At 35.1% G+C, this 15,259-nt stretch overlaps 1 protein-coding gene across 1 annotated transcript in view; it reads left to right on the top strand.

Annotated features, from left to right (window-relative positions):
• EFL1 (elongation factor like GTPase 1) overlaps nucleotides 1-15,259 on the top strand; it is a 213,218-nt gene that overhangs the window by 58,549 nt on the left and 139,410 nt on the right. The window contains exons 13-14 of the mRNA XM_074295259.1: nucleotides 11,251-11,402; nucleotides 12,760-12,935. Coding sequence (XP_074151360.1) covers nucleotides 11,251-11,402; nucleotides 12,760-12,935 — 328 coding nt within the window. The remainder of the gene's footprint in view (nucleotides 1-11,250; nucleotides 11,403-12,759; nucleotides 12,936-15,259) is intronic.

Genomic DNA, 15,259 nt, shown 5'->3' with positions numbered 1-15,259 from the left:
GAGGGGGTTAGACTAGCAATTCTGTTATTGTCTAAAACTGACTTTCTTTGATTTAAAGCAGAAGGGAAACAAATAGAGTTTAACATAACTGGTACATAGTGGGCATTTAATGTTTATTGAATTATTTTGAAAATTGCCCAGAGCAACATAGTTAGCTAGCTAGTTTGTGGTAGTATTATAGTTGTTATAATAATGATGCTCTTTCCACTCTGTTGACAATTTATCAGTATTGTTTTCTTCACAGAAGTTAGGTACTCACACATTGATTTATGGAAATTTAACAGGCATACCCCACAAATTACTTTTTGTTTTCATCTCTAAAATAATTAGGCAGTTTAAAATGGGAAAAAAAACACAGCTATTAAGATAATTTAGTCAGATCATTCATTCTCATTTAACATACATGCATTTTAAAAATAGTTTGTTCACTTTCTTTTTCCTTTCTTTTGTTTTTAATAAAAGCCTTTTATTTTCAAAGTATATACATGGATAATTTTCAACATTCACTCTTATAAAATCTTGTGTTCTAAATTTTTTCTCTCCCTTTCTCCCATCCCCTCCCCCTAGATGGCAAGTAATCCAATATATTAACATACATTTATTAAGATCCTTCTAAAGGATTTGGTATCTAAGATGCATAAAAAAATTAACAAATATACATGACTAATAGCCAATCCCCAGTAAATTAATGATTAAAGAATATGAACAAACAGTTCTCAAAAAAATTACATAGTCTTCACAACCATATACAAAAATATTCCAAATCACTAATATAAACACACTTGATAATGAAAATCAGATAATTGAGGGAAATTTATTAAAGAAGAATTTTAAGGGATCGTCTTCATGTTTCTGGCCAAAAAGGGGATCCATTCCTTTTTGGGAAGAGGGAGCCCTGAGCACAGAAGTGGAAAAAGCTTCATACTTGTTAGTTTGGTGCAGTCCCTCTTTTTAGAGACCAGATTGGTCCGTTCCCTTCCAGGTTACAATCTTTCTGTTATACCCATTACATGTTCCCCCCAAATATCATGTCGGTCCCCAATCATTCATCCCTTGTTCAAAAATGGTAGAAAACTCCTCCCATAGGATGTGTTGTTTAATATTCAATTAGCCTATTAAGCACCTGCAGTAGTGACTTGGTCATCAAGTCTCTGACCCCAACTAGTTTGGGCTAGATGAGCTATTATCTTAAGTTTGTGGTTTTCTCAAAATCATTAGACTCTTTGTGATTGAATCATCCTGGGCCTTCCTAGCCCCTCAATTCCTTGTTTGCTCAAGCCTTCTGAGAGATTGAACTTAATTGTTCTGTGGATTCTTAACCTTCCTTAAACTTTCACATTCTAAAAAACCTATTGGTCAGTAGTACCCACTATCTTATACTATCCCAAAGCTTGCAACACTCTATGGCAACGGAACTTTTCAGTACTTCTCACACTAATAATAAGAAAATTGCTAATTAAAGTAATCCTTAGATTTCACCACACACTGCAAAAGATGACAAAAAATGTGGAGAGTCATTGTTGGAGATATTGTGGAATAATAGGCATGTTGTTTGCCAAGTTGTGAAATAGTATGACCTTTTGGAAGATAATATGAAATTGTGCAAATAATTACAGAAATTTAAAGTTAGTACATAAAAGCAGAATGTACATACCATTTGACCCAGAAATTCTATTACTGGGTTTATCCCTCAAGGAAATGATGTACAAGAAGAAAGTTTCTATATATACTAAAAGCTTTATTACAACACTTTTGTGATAGCAGTCACTTAATCATTAAACATATATTAATATGCCAGGACTTTTAATAAATTAATGGTGAGTTGAATATTCCAATAGGATTGTCATACCTAATGTTTATATTCTGTACTATTTATATAAAACTATAATTCAGATGACTATTAGGCATAATGGGCTGTTGTAAGCAGATTTGAGAGCCTGGTTACTGACATGTAATATTGTTCCTGTGGCAAAATGTGTTTTGGATTCCACTTAACCAATTTGTAAACACATTTGTAAAGCTGTTGACAGGTTTGGATGCCAGTTTTTCCAAGTTTGAACAAATACATTTGGGGGGGGGGTGCGGTCATCAAAGGAAAAATCCTTTTACTACTTGGTTTTATGGGAAAAAATATTAGGATGATGTCCATTTAAAATACTGGTGAAAGCCTCAGTATGATCTAAGTGATGCTTTCTTTGATCATAGAATATTTATTATTTTTCTCTATCATATATACACCACAAATTTGGAAGCAGGCATAAGTGGATACCTTTCTCCAGTGCCTGATTTAGACAAATTACCAAAGTTTCAGCTTTTAGTGTTTTCTCCAATAGAAGGTTATTTGTATGTTTCAGTCTTTTATGCAAACCCCCAGGTAACCCAAGATTGGGTAAAATTTTAATTATTTCCAAAAAATGCAGTAGTATGTTATATGGCAATTGTTAGTTTTCTTCATATTTCATGTTTAGATATATTGTCTTCTGTAATCAAATTGCTGTGTTTTATTGTTTTTTAAAGCTGTGGTTTCTTGTTATATATTAGTCATACACAGGAGAGCAAAAAAGGGAAAATTGAATCTTTGCTGTTCATGTAAAAGTAAGATGGGGTGACTAGGCTGATGCATTGGAAAGAGCACTGGCCCTGGAGTTTGAAGGATCTGAGTTCAAATATAGCTTCAGACACTATCTGAATGACCCTAGACAAGTCATTTAACCTAAATTGCCTTGCCCGCCCGCACCCCCAAAAAAAACCCCACTATATTAAAGTAAGATTCTGTGAAGTATATTCACCGAGATTATGTTGTAGTTGGGCTTAACATAATATGTACCCTAAAATATCTTGTGGACTTGGGTGATCTTTTTTTCAGAATAACTAATTATTATTCAAGTTATCTAATAATCTCACCAGTGGGAGAATAGGGAAGAAATTATCTTGGGGAAGTTCATAGTTTACTCTTGGCAATGGGAGAGAAGTTGAGGGTGTTTGAGCTTGCAACCAAAGGGGAAATGTCTTCAAGTTAGGACCTTTAGAATCTTGAGACCTCTGTCTGTAATAGGTCTTAAGTACATTTAGTAGAAGGGACAGAATACTGTCTTAAGAATGCCTTTTTCATTCCGGTAAAATTCTTCTGCCTAAAGTAATCTCTCTTCTCAGGTGTCAAGTCTATAGCCTTGGGTTATTTTTCCCAAACAAAACAAAAATGATGTGCTTTTATATAATATGGCTTTCTCACTTTCTTTTGACTGAATTTTTGTTCCATCTCTTCAGCCCCTCCAAAAACCCATATCAGAATGAAAATACTGCCTACTGATGCTATAAAAATATAGTTTTATCATCATATAGATACCCTACTCAAGAGTCTTCATGTCTCCAGTATCATTGCTGTTTAACAAAGGAGCAAATTATTTTCCATTTGAATCAATTGAACTATTCAGTTATTTTGTCTTCCTACCATGTGCATAGATCTTCAACTCCATCTTAACTTTGCTCAGATGTCAAAATATAATAGAAGGAGCCCTGGATTTGAAATCAGAATATTTAGGTTCAAATAAGTCCTGACTTAGCTGATTATTACCAGGACAATTTTGGACAAGTTAACTTCATACCTCATGGTCTTGCGTTTCCATCTGTAAAATGAGATATCTATGGTCTGTATCTGATGATTCCTTTGGTTTATTACTTGTTTCTTTTGTGTCTTTTAGCCAAGTGGAATAAATCCTTCTGAATTCTTACCTGAACTCAATATGTCACACCAATTTGTGCTTGATTCTGTACCTAAGAGCCATAGAATAGGAGCTGAGAAGGACCTCAGAGGCTAATAGTTCAACTGATACCTGAATAAAAGTGCTGACTTTGTAATTTCATTGTAATTTACTTGTCCCTAGATAGATTGTCAAAGCAGAGGCTGACTGAAAGTTATTTTGTATTCCTCATTGCAATAAATACTTATTAAATGCCTAACAAATACTCATTGCTTTTTTTCTATCTTATCCCACATTTTGCTCTATCTTTGGATTCGTGACCTCAATAGTATGGGTATTTCCTCTTTTTGGTAGGAGAGAAGGGAGAATCTTCCATGAATAGGGAGACAACCAGAGAAAATAAGCAGCCCAGAGATTGAGTATCTTGTTTGTGAAGCAGCCAAGGGGGCAGCGTCACTTTATTGAAGAGTATTGTGACAAGGAAAGGGCTAGCCTGTGAAGGCCTTGAATGTAAAAAAAAAAGCATTTGGTACTTGCTCCTGGAGGTGATAGGAAGCTACTAGAGTTTATTTAATAGGAGATGACATGATCAGAGTTGGATTTTAGGAAATCCAACTATAGTGGGATTTAGTGGAGGATAAATTAGAGTGGGGAGAAACTGTGGTAAAGCAGCACTGCTGCCCTTACCTCCAAAAGCACGCTATTGTAGTAATTGAGGTAGGAGGTAATGAGGGCCTGCACTAGAGTGGTGACAGAGCAAAGAAGGGGCCATCTCTGAAAAACATGGCAAAGGTGAATAACAGGTCTTGCAAAAGGTTGGATATGGCAGGCAAGGTATAGTGAGGAATACAAATGTTTCCTAGGTTGTAAGCCTGAGGGATGGGTGGAAGGTCATGCTTTCTATAGTAATAGAAAAGGTCTATGTGTGTGGAGATTTTGGGAGAATGATAATGAGCTCTGTTTTGGACATGTTAAATAAGTCAAAATGTCTGAAAGGCTTTTGGAAATGTGAGATTGGAAGTCAGCAGAGAGATAAGGGTAGGATAGAGAGATTTGAGAATCAGCAGCAGAGATGGCATTTAAGTCTGTATGAGTTCACCAAGTGAAGTTTTCTAATGGGAGAATAAGGTCTAGAGCAGGGGTTCTCAAACTATGGCCTGTGGGCCACATGTAACCCTCAACAGTTTGAGAGACAGTGAACTGGCCCCCTATTTAAAAAGTTTGAGGACCACTGGAGGGACAACTGTGGTTGGAGAGTGTGATCTGGAGGATGATGAAGCAAAGGAGACAGAAAAGGAGTGGTCAGATAGATGGGAGGAAAGCCAGGAGAGGGGTGTCCTGAAAACTTAGAAGAGAGTTTCCAGGAAGCAAAAATAATCCACAGTGTCAGTGTATTCAGAGAAGTCAAGGAGAATAAGATTTTTTTTTAAATAATTTTTATTATATATTTTTTTATAATATTATCCCTTGTATTCATTTTTCCAGATTTTCCCCTCCCTCCCTCTACTCCCTTCCCCCGATGACAGGCAATCCCATACATTTTACTTGTGTTACAATATAACCTAGATACAATACATGTGTGTAAATACCATTTTCTTGTTGCACAATAAGCATTAGATTCCGAAGGTACATGTAACCTGGGCAGACAGATATTAGTGCTAACAATTTACATTCACTTCCCAGTGTTTCTTCTCTGGGTGTAGCTACCTCTGTCCATCATTGATCAACTGGAAGTGAGTTGGCTCTTCTTTATGTTGAAGATTTCCACTTCCATCAGAATACATCCTCATACAGTATTGTTGTTGAAGTGTACAGTGATCTTCTGGTTCTGCTCATTTCACTCAGCATCAGTTGATGTAAGTCTCTCCAAGCCTCTCTGTATTCCTCCTGCTGGTCATTTCTTACAGAACAATAATATTCCATAACCTTCATATACCATAATTTACCCAACCATTCTCCAACTGATGGACATCCATTCATCTTCCAGTTTCTAGCTACAACAAAAAGAGCTGCCACAAACATTTTGGCACATATATGTCTCTTTCCGCTCTTTAGTATTTCTTTGGGATATAAGCCCAATAACAGCAATGCTAGGTCAAAGGGTATGCACAGTTTGATAACTTTTTGGGCATAGTTCCAAATTGCTCTCCAGAATGGCTGGATTCTTTCACAACTCCACCAGCAATGTATTAGTGTCCCAGTTTTCCCACATCCTCTCCAACACTCATCATTATTTGTTCCTGTCATCTTAGCCAATCTGACAGGTGTGTAAGTATTATCTCAGAGTTGTCTTAATTTGCATTTCTCTGATCAGTAGTGATTTGGAACACTCTTTCATGTGAGTGGATATAGTTTCAATTTCTTCATCTGAGAATTGTCTGTTCATATCCTTTGACCATTTATCAATTGGAGAATGGTTCGGTTTCTTATAAATTAGGGTCAGTTCTCTATATATTTTGGAAACGAGACCTTTGTCAGAACCTTTGCTTTTAAAAATATTTTCCCAGTTTGTTACTTCCCTTCTAATCTTGTTTGCATTAGTATTATTTGTACAGAAACTTTTTAGTTTGATGTAATCAAAATCTTCTATTTTGTGATCAGTAATGATCTCTAGTTCTCCTCTGGTCATAAATTCCTTCCTCCTCCACAGGTCTGAGAGGTAGACTATCCTCTGTTCCTCTAATCTATTTATTATCTCCCTCTTTATGCCTAAATCATGGACCCATTTTGATCTTATCTTGGTATATGGTGTTAAGTGTGGATCCATATCTAATTTCTGCCATATTAATTTCCAGTTTTCCCAACAGTTTTTTCCAAATAATGAATTTTTATCCCTAATGTTGGTATCTTTGGGCTTGTCAAAGATTAGATTGCTATAGATGTACCCTTTTTTGTCCTTTGTATCTAATCTGTTCCACTGATCTACCGGTCTATTTCTTAGCCAATACCAAATGATTTTGATGACTGCTGCTATATAATATACCTTTAGATCAGGTACACTTAGACCACCTTCCTCTGAGTTTTTTTTCATTAGATCCCTTGCAATTCTCGACCTTTTATTCTTCCATATGAATTTTGTTGTTATTTTTTCTAGGTCATTGAAATAGTTTCTTGGGAGTCTGATTGGTATAGCACTAAATAAATAGATTAGTTTGGGGAGTATTGTCATCTTTATTATATTCGCTCGGCCTATCCAAGAGCACTGAATGTCTTTCCAATTATTTAAATCTGACTTTATTTTTGTGGCAAGTGTTTTGTAATTTTTCTCATATAATTCCTGACTTTTCTTTGGTAGATGGATTCCCAAATACTTTATACTCTCAACATTTGTTTGGAATGGAATTTCTCTTTGTATCTCTTGCTGTTGCATTTTGTTAGTGATATATAAAAATGCTGAGGATTTATGTGGATTTATTTTGTATCCTGCCACTTTGCTGAAATTTTGAATTATTTCTAGTAGCTTTTTAGCAGAGTCTTTGGGGTTCTCTAAGTATACCATCATGTCATCTGCAAAAAGTGATAGTTTGATTTCCTCATTTCCTACTCTAATTCCTTGAATCTCTTTCTCGGCTCTTATTGCCGATCTAGTACTATATTGAATAGTAATGGTGATAGTGGGCAACCTTGTTTCACTCCTGATCTTACTGGGAAAGGTTGTAGTTTATTTCTATTGCATATTATGCTTACTGATGGTCTTAAATATATGCTCCTGATTATTCTAAGGAATAGTCCATTTATTCCTATACTCTCAAGAGTTTTTAGTAGGAATGGATGTTGGATTTTGTCAAATGCTTTTTCTGCATCTATTGAGATGATCATATGGTTCTTATTAATTTGATTATTAATATGATCAATTATATTAATAGTTTTCCTAATATTAAACCAGCCCTGCATTCCTGGAATAAATCCTACTTGATCATAGTGTATTATCCTGGAGATGATTTTCTGAAGTCTTTTTGCTAATATCTTATTTAAGATTTTAGCATCAATATTCATTAAGGAAATTGGTCTATAATTTTCTTTCTCAGTTTTCGCTCTACCTGGTTTAGGTATCAGTACCATGTCTGTGTCATAAAAGGAGTTTGGTAGGACTCCTTCGTCCCCTATTTTTTCAAACAATTTATATAACATTGGGGCTAATTGTTCTTTAAATGTTTGGTAGAATTCACCTGTAAATCCATCTGCTCCTGGGGATTTTTTCCTGGGGAGTTGATTAATAGCTTGTTCTATTTCTTTTTCTGAAATGGGACTATTTAAGCAATTTATCTCCTCCTCTGTTAATAATAAAGCCTATAGTTTTGGAGGAAGTCATCCATTTCACTTAAGTTATCAAATTTATTGGCATAAAGTTGGGCAAAGTAAGTCCTTATTATTTCTCTAATTTCCTCTTCATTGGTGGAAAGATCCCCCTTTTCATTTGTAAGACTAACAATTTGATTTTCCTCTTTCTTTTTTCTGATCAGATTTACCAAAGGTTTATCTATTTTATTGGCTTTTTCATAAAACCAACTCTTGGTTTTATTTATTAATTCAATAGTTTTTTTACTTTCAATATTATTGATTTCTCCTTTTAATTTTTGTATTTCAAGTTTAATTTTTGGTTGGGGGTTTATAATTTGGTCTTTTTCTAGCCTTTTAAGTTGCAAGCCCAATTCGTTAATCTTCTCTTTCTCTATTTTCTTCAAATAAGCCTCTAAAGATATAAAATTTCCCCTTATTACTGCTTTAGCTGCATCCCACAGATTTTGGTATGATGTCCCATCATTGTCATTATCTTGGGTGAAATTATTAATTGTTTCTATAATTTGCTCTTTCACCCATTCTTTAAGATGAGATTATTCAGTTTCCAATTACTTTTTGGTCTATTTATCCCTAACTTTTTACTGAATGTAGCTTTTATTGCATTGTGGTCTGAGAAGAAGGCATTTATTATTTCTGCCTTCCTACATTTAATTTTGAGATCTTTATGTCCTAGTATATGGTCAATTTTTGTATAGGATCCATGAACTGCTGAGAAGAAAGTATATTCCTTCCTATTGCCATTCAGTTTTCTCCAAAGGTCTATCATACCTAGTTTTTCTAATGTTCTATTTACTTTTTTAATTTCTTTCTTGTTTGTTTTGTGGTTTGATTTGTCTAAATCTGAGAGTGCAAGATTGAGATCTCCCACTATTATAGTTTTACTGTCTATTTCTTCTTGCAACTCTCTTAACTTTTCCTTTAGAAAGTTAGATGCTATACCACTTGGTGCATATATGTTTAGTATCGATATGGCTTCATTATTTATGCTACCTTTCAGCAGTATATAGTTTCCTTCCTTATCTCTTTTAATTAGATCAACTTCTGCTTTTGCTTGATCTGAGATAAGGATAGCTACCCCTGCTTTTTTGGCTTTACCTGAAGCATAATAGATTCTGCTCCAACCTTTTACCTTTACTCTCTATGTATCTCCCTGCTTTAAGTGTGTTTCCTGCAGACAACATATTGTAGGGTTCTGCTTTTTGATCCAATCTGCTATCCGTCTCCGTTTGATGGGATCGTTCATCCCATTCACATTTACAGTTAAAATTACTAATTCTGTATTTCCTGCCATCATATTATCCCCAGATTATGCTTTTTCCCTTGACCCCCCTGATCCCCCTCCCCGATATTTAATTTACAAACCCCCCTTGTGACGCGCAACCCTCCCTTTTTTTAGTATCCCTCCCCCCTCCCTCCAAGTCCCTTCACTTATTCTCCTTTTCCTTTTCCCTTTTTCTCTCCCCCCTTTTAATGAGGTGAGAGAAAATTCTCTGAAAAACAAATATGTTAATTATTTACTCTTTGAGCCTCTCCTGATGAGAGTAAGATTCACACAATGATTCTCCCCCTTACTAAATTCCCTCAGATATGGTGTATTTTCTATGCCTCTTCCTGGGATGTAGTTTCCCTCTTTTTATCATTCCTTCCCCTTTTTCTGAAACGACCTCCTTCCCTTTACCACACCCCCCTTTTTTTCTTTTTTATCAGTAAAATCAAATTATCCTTGAGTACTTTTTATATACCCACAACAGAGTTACAGTTCTCGAGGGTTCTGTGTACCTTTTTCTGTGTCTCTTCAGTCTTGTGGATGTAGATCAAATTTTTTGTTTAAGTCTGGTTTTTTTCTTAGAAACATATAGAATTCCTCTATTTCATTGAATGACCATCTTCCATGGAAAAAGATGCTAAACTTAGCTGGGTAGTTCATTCTAGGTTCAAGGAGAATAAGATTGAGAAAATCCACTGGCTTTGGCAATACAGGAAGCTTGAATAACTTTGGAAAAAGCAATTTCTGTGTAATGATAAGGTTGGAAGCCAGATTTTAAGGGGTTAAGAAAAAGTAAGAGAAAAAAAAAAGTGTGGACACTACTTGTGGACTGGCTTTTTGAGTAACTGAGCTACAAAAGGTAGAAGAGATAAAGGATAACAGTTGGCAGGGAAGTATGAAGTAAGGTTTTTTCCAAGATAGGGAAGAGAAACCATTCAAACTTTCCTTGCCATATTTTTACATTCCCTTTTGTATTATAGTTATTTGTGTACTTGTAAGATCTCATTTTAAAAATTTTAAGCTCTGCAAGGTGCCATATTTTATTTTTCTTTTTATTCCATTTTGGATCTAGCACAAAGATTTGTACATTTTAGGAACTCAAGAAATATCTTTTTATTGAATTGAGTTAGCTTATGATAATTTTAATTTGCCCTTTGAGTTCTACGACCCCTAATCTTGGCTTGACCTCCCCTTATATTCTCATGATGCAGCTAAACATGATGGTTTTTTCTTTTCTTTTTTTTTTTTTCTTAATTTTTTGAATGGATGGGGAGATATGAAAACTAAGTTACTTATACTAAAATAATTTCCCTATAGATTGCTGATGATAATAATAGCTTATATATATATCCAGCTCTTCAATATTTATATAAACTGTTTTCCTTTATAATCACATGGAAGGTAGGCAGATTGTATAACTATTTTTATTATCCCCATTTTATAGGTGATGGTGGTGTATGCAAAGTCATACAAATGGCTACTGTTAAAGCCATCAAGATTCTAACCCAGACCTGATTCCAAATCTAAGGGTTTTTTCCAGCAAATCACATAGTGCCTCTTTGGTAGCTATTACAGATTCCTGAACCCTCCAAAAGATTCTTTGTCCTCCATGAAGGCTCTTCTTGGGCCCTAAGAAATTTACTTAATGCCTTGTCTAACCCTTAAGTGGGATTAGGAACTTGAGAGGATGCCCTTGTAGATGCTATCCAGTAGTAGATGGGTCTAGGAATCAGGTAGCTACTATATCAAATTCCAAACACTTACAGGGACAAAAAAGCATTATAAGAATTTTTGAGATGACTTGATAAGTCTCCATACTTCAACTTCTGCTAAGGTGGTATACCATTAACGAAATAGTTACTTTAACGAAATAAGTAACTAGGATTTAGCCCTACCTCACCATGCTGTAGTAATAATTGTTATTTCTTTTACTGAATTTAATAGAAACCCAAATGTTAACAATTTTGTAATGTTGTGCAGGCCTTTGACTCCAGAAGAAATTGCTCAAAGGCGAGAGTTTGCAAGACGAAGGCATGCAGAAAAGCTGGCTGCCGCTCAGGCACAAGTGCCATTGGAACCAACCCTTGTTGGAAATGCATCTGAAATCTGTCCAAAGAAAGAAGAGACAAAAAGTATTGTTGTTGTTGTTCTTGTTGTTGTATTTATTCCATATTTAAGAGGATTTGTGGGATCTCTCATAATTTGAAAAACTTCATTTGAAAATAAAGCAGCCCTTCCATCCAGCCTCTACTAAAGATGTATTCTGATGCCTCATCTTGGTTATGGAGGTGGCCCTGGGCTCCTAAAAGTCATATGAGTGGGGCCCAAGATTTGGCATGTTATATTCAGTGAGAATGGTTTTGAGTACTTTTCTAGTGAGGGACATAGCAGGCCATGCATCAGCTCCCCATAATTCAGAGAGATATATCATCAGAAGACTGATACGATAGCCTGATATACTTTTCCAGCCACAACAATTCAAATAGTACACCTGCTGAGGCACAGAGGGCTTGCAACCCATATTGAGGAAATATCCTTACCAGTGACATGACAGGTCCTTTTAAATATTGCAATGCATAATATTTCACAATTTTTTTTTTTTTTTTTTTTTTTTTTTTTTTTTTTTTTGCTGAGGCGATTGGGGTTAAGTGACTTGCTCAGGGTCACACAGCTAGGAAGTTTTAAGTGACTGAGGTCAGATTTGTACTCAGGACCTCCTGACTTCAGGGCTGGTGCTCTATCCACTATGCCACCTAGCTGCCCCTGTATTTCACAGTTTTATATATACTATCTCATTTGATCCTGACAATCCCATGTGAGTTTTGTCCTCATCTTAGATAGGAAAAAACTAAAGCTTTGAAAGGGAAGATATCCTACTTAAGTCACATAATTAATATAAGTTTTGAAGCCAGGATTCCCGAGTTCAGTGGTCTTGCCATAAACTACCCTGGCTCTCTTTATTTATGTATGACCACAGTATGTGTGTAAGAAGTAAAAGGCATGCTCTTGACTTGTGGGGCGTTGCTAATAGACTGTCAACACTAACCCCACTTCACAGACAAGGATGGGATTTCTTACATCATTTTAAAAGCATATGTTCCTGTCTGATATCATGTGGGAATTTAAACTTAGTTCATCTTTTGTCTCTATTACTCATGTCAGGCCCTTTTCCCCCAAAATTTTCTTCTCCTTTTCCTTAACATTTCTTCCCTGGGTAGTGTACTAGATAGTATACTGGATAGAGCATCTGCCCTGGAGTCAAGAAGACCTGAATTCAAATCCAGCCTTAGAGATTTTACCCTTAATTAGCTGTGTGACTGTGGACAAGTCCTTGACCCCAATTATCTCACCAATAAACTCCAAAAAACCAAAAACATTTCTTCCCTGATGGTTGATCAAAATGTATAGAGTTACTATTTTCTTTTGTTCTTCTCCTGCCTTTCCTTGATGATAAAAATAATATTTTATATCTATTTTTCTTTTAATTAGATGATGAGCAGCCAACCAGTCCAGCTGAGAATATCACCTTAAAACCTGTGATACAGGAAGCAGAAGACAAAGATTCTTTCATTGCTTTTGCTCGGGTGTTTAGTGGTGTGGCTCGAAAAGGACAGAAAATTTTTGTCTTAGGACCTAAATATGATCCTGCTGAATTTTTGCAGAGGGTAAGAATTGGAGCTAAATTTTTACCCTATTGTGTGGTCCTTTTTCTTTTCAAATATCTCAAATTGGTTTTGGGCCTGCTGAGAATTGAGATCCATATTGTTTTTAATTTGGAAATGGGTGCCATTATCAAAGAGTGGGCCTTTGACACGTTGACCTCCACTTCAAATCAGTACCAAATTTCTTCTGTAACTTTGACTCAGATTTGGTAGTATTATATCTCTTTGTTAGTCCTGTTGGAATAGTCACATCATAGGCAATTGCAATTTCGCATTTAAATCTAAAGCTCTTTAGCATTGAACTCTAGATTTTTTTTTGCAGAATGGATCAATTGCATTTGAAAAGAACAAGAGAGGGAAAGCACCTTTTGAACAAATTAATAGCTAAACACATTGTTATTCTGGGACTGTGAGATAGGGCAAAATGTAGAAAAACATTTTGGTATATTGGGACTAAGCAATTCAAAACTGGCATTGTAAGGCCATGGCAAGACAACTGACAATGGTTGTATACCATGGAGGTTGAGTTAAATAGGGCTCTATCACTAAATGGACATTGTGGGATCTGAGAACAAGAGGGGTCAAGAAAAACACAATATAATTGTACTTTTGAAAATTAACCTGTATGTCTTATTTGCAACTAGATAGGGAGTAAGTAAGGAATAAGCCTTACCTCTGACACACCCAGAAGAGAGTGTGAAAGAAGCAGAAATAGGAAGTACAAATTGTCAAACTACCTTGAGGTTGAACAAAGGTTCTGGATCATCCAGATAATTTTATAAATTTCCTTTTAAGTTAGCGACTGATTCCTGGGAATAACCTAATATTCCAAGGTCTGTAGGGCACCATAAGTAAAGGAATGTGGGAGGGTGGAAGTAGCAATTTAATGTGGATCCTGACAATAACAATTAACTTTATTTTTATATCAAAAATACTTTATTCATATTAGTTTGATTTTATCTACCTTTGAAATAATAAGATAAATTTGAGGACTTTTGTTTTCTACATATGCTGGTTTAGAAAGAAGCACTTCAAATGTGTGTGTGTGATTTTTGAATTGTTAAATGTGGGATGATGAGATTTATGAAAACCCATTTGTGATTACCTTGATGGTTTGGTTTGCATATAAATTTTCTAATATAATTGCAAATTTCTTCTTTTGAACCTTTTCTCACATTAATATCTGAAAGCTGGAAATTTGCCTAAATGACTGAGATTTTTTATTTATTTAAAAATCTTGATCATATGTTACAAAGATTATAGTCACCTCAAGTCACCCTTAGTATTTGTGGTTCCTTATAAATTTGGTAATGTTACCATCAATGTCTGTTTGACTTATTAAATTAATTTTTCTTGGAAATTCAGATAAGGGTGATTGAACTTTGTATAGCTCATATTGTAGAAAAATAAAATTATCCCCACTCTCTTAACCAACAGAATGAAAATCCTAAACTACAGATCTGACTCCAACCCTAAGCAAAATGCCTATAGTAAACACTCAATAAAATTTTGTTGCTTGACTCTCATTCTCCCACTCAAGAAATTTTATGGCTCCCTATTACTTCCAGGATCAAATATAAATTCATGTTTGGCTGTTTAAGGATATTTATAGTTTTACTCCAACTAATCCTTCTAAGCTGATTGTACATTACTGTCAGTTGTGCAGTCTATTGACCTCCATGCTGTTATACAGACTGTTTTCCCATATCTGTAATGCTTTTTCTTCTTAACTTTGCCTTATAAAACCCTTAGGTCCAAGGACCAACTCAGTTTCCACTTTTTGCAAGATCTTTTCTGATTCAGTCGATTGTTAGTCCCTATCTTAATTTTTTCCTTCTCCCATTCTAGCCCATGTAAATTATGTGTTTATTTTGGTAGCTGGCATATAGTAAGTATTTGAGATACATCTTTTAATTAAATTAATTTAACCTTTTCAGACTCATCATACTCTTAATCGTGTGTTTTTAGCATCTTTAGATCCCCACCCATAGAAGCAAATCACATAAGTGTAGGTTGCTTTGTTGGTTTGACCTCTTTATGCATAGGGTCTTCCTATATATGTGTATGGTCACAAAAACATCAAGTCAACAAGCTGTTTTTAAGCTTTTACGTGTTCTAGGCAGTGTGCTGAGGATTCAGAGAAAGGCAAAAATAATCCCTGTCCTCAGTGAGCTTACATTCTAATGGGAAAGACAACATATAAATAACCAGGTACTATAAATTACATACCTAGTAGATGGAAGATAAGAACAGTGAAAAAGTTCAGAAACAGTTTCTGGGTAAATAATATTCATTCATTAATTAGGCTAACAATAATCAATAAATTG

This window comes from Sminthopsis crassicaudata, chromosome 2 (genome assembly GCF_048593235.1).
Source record: "Sminthopsis crassicaudata isolate SCR6 chromosome 2, ASM4859323v1, whole genome shotgun sequence".
Lineage (NCBI taxonomy): Eukaryota > Metazoa > Chordata > Mammalia > Dasyuromorphia > Dasyuridae > Sminthopsis > Sminthopsis crassicaudata.
The sequence above is the reverse complement of the archived record's forward strand: the minus strand, read 5'-3'. Positions and strand labels throughout refer to the sequence as shown.